Below are 1585 nucleotides of genomic sequence, written 5' to 3'. Positions count from 1 at the left end.
GTTACCCTGCAGATCCCAGTCCTCATCACTATTGTGCTCTCTATTTTGGTAAGCACACRTCATCACATTTAGTAATAAAATAAGGTGAAAGGTAAAGGCGATGGATCTTTTGATGGGTATGTTTGACTCTCACCCAGGTGGTCATGTATGGAAGTGTGCATGCAGCCTTTCAGCATGGCATCATGGCGCCTTTTCGCCGCCCTCGAAGGGATCCACCTCCTGCAGAGCTGGAGCATAACCAGCGACMTCCTCCCAGGATTGAGAACCGTGACTACCTGGCTGGAGGAGACGCACCTGCTCACGCACCTCCACTTGCAATTGCTCAACAGCACATCCCACGGCARCAAAGCGATAATGCGAGGTTGGACAGGAGCAACATTCACCGCAGACGACCCAACAGGGTCAAGGAGGAAAGAGCACCAATCGGTGTGGAGACTCTAAAAGCTGCAGACCCTCGGTTCAGCGAGGATGAACTAGATGGTGAGCAGCAAGAGGAAAGGCTTGAAGTGGAGAACGCTTCTGCTAACTCGGGGTCTGAAGACCAGCAGGAGGCCCCGGAGGAGGTAGAAAAAGAAAATGCTGCTGCTAAAAAAGACCAACCAAAAAACCAACAAACTGAATCAAATTCATCACAAGCAAAGAAGAAACCGATACAAACAAAGCAGACAGGTCCTAAAGATGAACTCAGAAAAGACGYTACAGTAAAGCCACCCCAGCCAGCAGACATACAGCCTTCACAGACTGATGTTCAGGTSAGTTGTTTTCAATTTGCATCAAACTAGTTCAGATTAGAAGATTAATCATAGTTTTTAAGTGTCCTTTCACGTGTGAATGTTGTTTCACCGCTGCAGTGCCATGCATGCACAAAAAGGAGGCTGAATAATAACCCGCAACATAAACTGGTAAAGACCTGGGTTTTTGGGAGTTTTGTGTTGCTTTAAAATCGTTGTTTCTGCTTGCTAAATGTTACGATATGTTTATGAATGTGTTTAGACATCAATTCTTAGATTTATTTTTAAATGCATATCCACATTAGGATTAAGATCAACCGGTGTTGATCATTTTAACATATCAGTGTCAATCCGATGCGTAATAAAATTTTGATATTAGTGGCCAATGTTTATTTCTATATTATTGAGGTTTGTGTAGTGTTTTGGGAGGGGGGTTGGCCATGTTTTGTATGTTTGTTTCATGTGATAGTGATGCAGTGCAGGATTGTTATGTGTTTCACTGAAGAAGAGAGTTAATTTCACTGGTGTGGTCATTTTTTCAGTGTGTTGAAATACTGAAATATATTTACTATCAAAACAATATTGATAAATATAGGTTACCAGCTATGACAGCAGTATTAATATTTGATAGAAAATCTTGGTGCTGCTAAATAAATTTATAATCAACGATCAGTCAAACTACTATTAAAGGACTCTAAATTACAAATTTCATTTCATTTATTTATTTATTTCGAACAGACATTAAAAACAGTCAAAAAAGAACAAGAAAACAAAATAGAATGAGACAAACTTAAGAAATAAAATGTAAAACAAATTATTTTGCCCATGTGCCATGCAATTTTATATTTTCTGTT

The 1585-nt window shown here is 39.9% G+C and overlaps 1 protein-coding gene across 1 annotated transcript in view; it reads left to right on the top strand.

Annotated features, from left to right (window-relative positions):
- Positions 1-1585, top strand: part of LOC103464187 (chloride channel CLIC-like protein 1) — a 13292-nt gene that overhangs the window by 8405 nt on the left and 3302 nt on the right. The window contains exons 7-8 of the mRNA XM_017304270.1: positions 2-48; positions 138-752. Of these exons, the coding sequence (XP_017159759.1) occupies positions 2-48; positions 138-752 (662 nt within the window). The remainder of the gene's footprint in view (position 1; positions 49-137; positions 753-1585) is intronic.

This window comes from Poecilia reticulata, linkage group LG4, assembly GCF_000633615.1.
Source record: "Poecilia reticulata strain Guanapo linkage group LG4, Guppy_female_1.0+MT, whole genome shotgun sequence".
Taxonomy (NCBI): Eukaryota; Metazoa; Chordata; class Actinopteri; order Cyprinodontiformes; family Poeciliidae; genus Poecilia; species Poecilia reticulata.
This window is presented reverse-complemented; position numbering and strand designations above follow the sequence as displayed.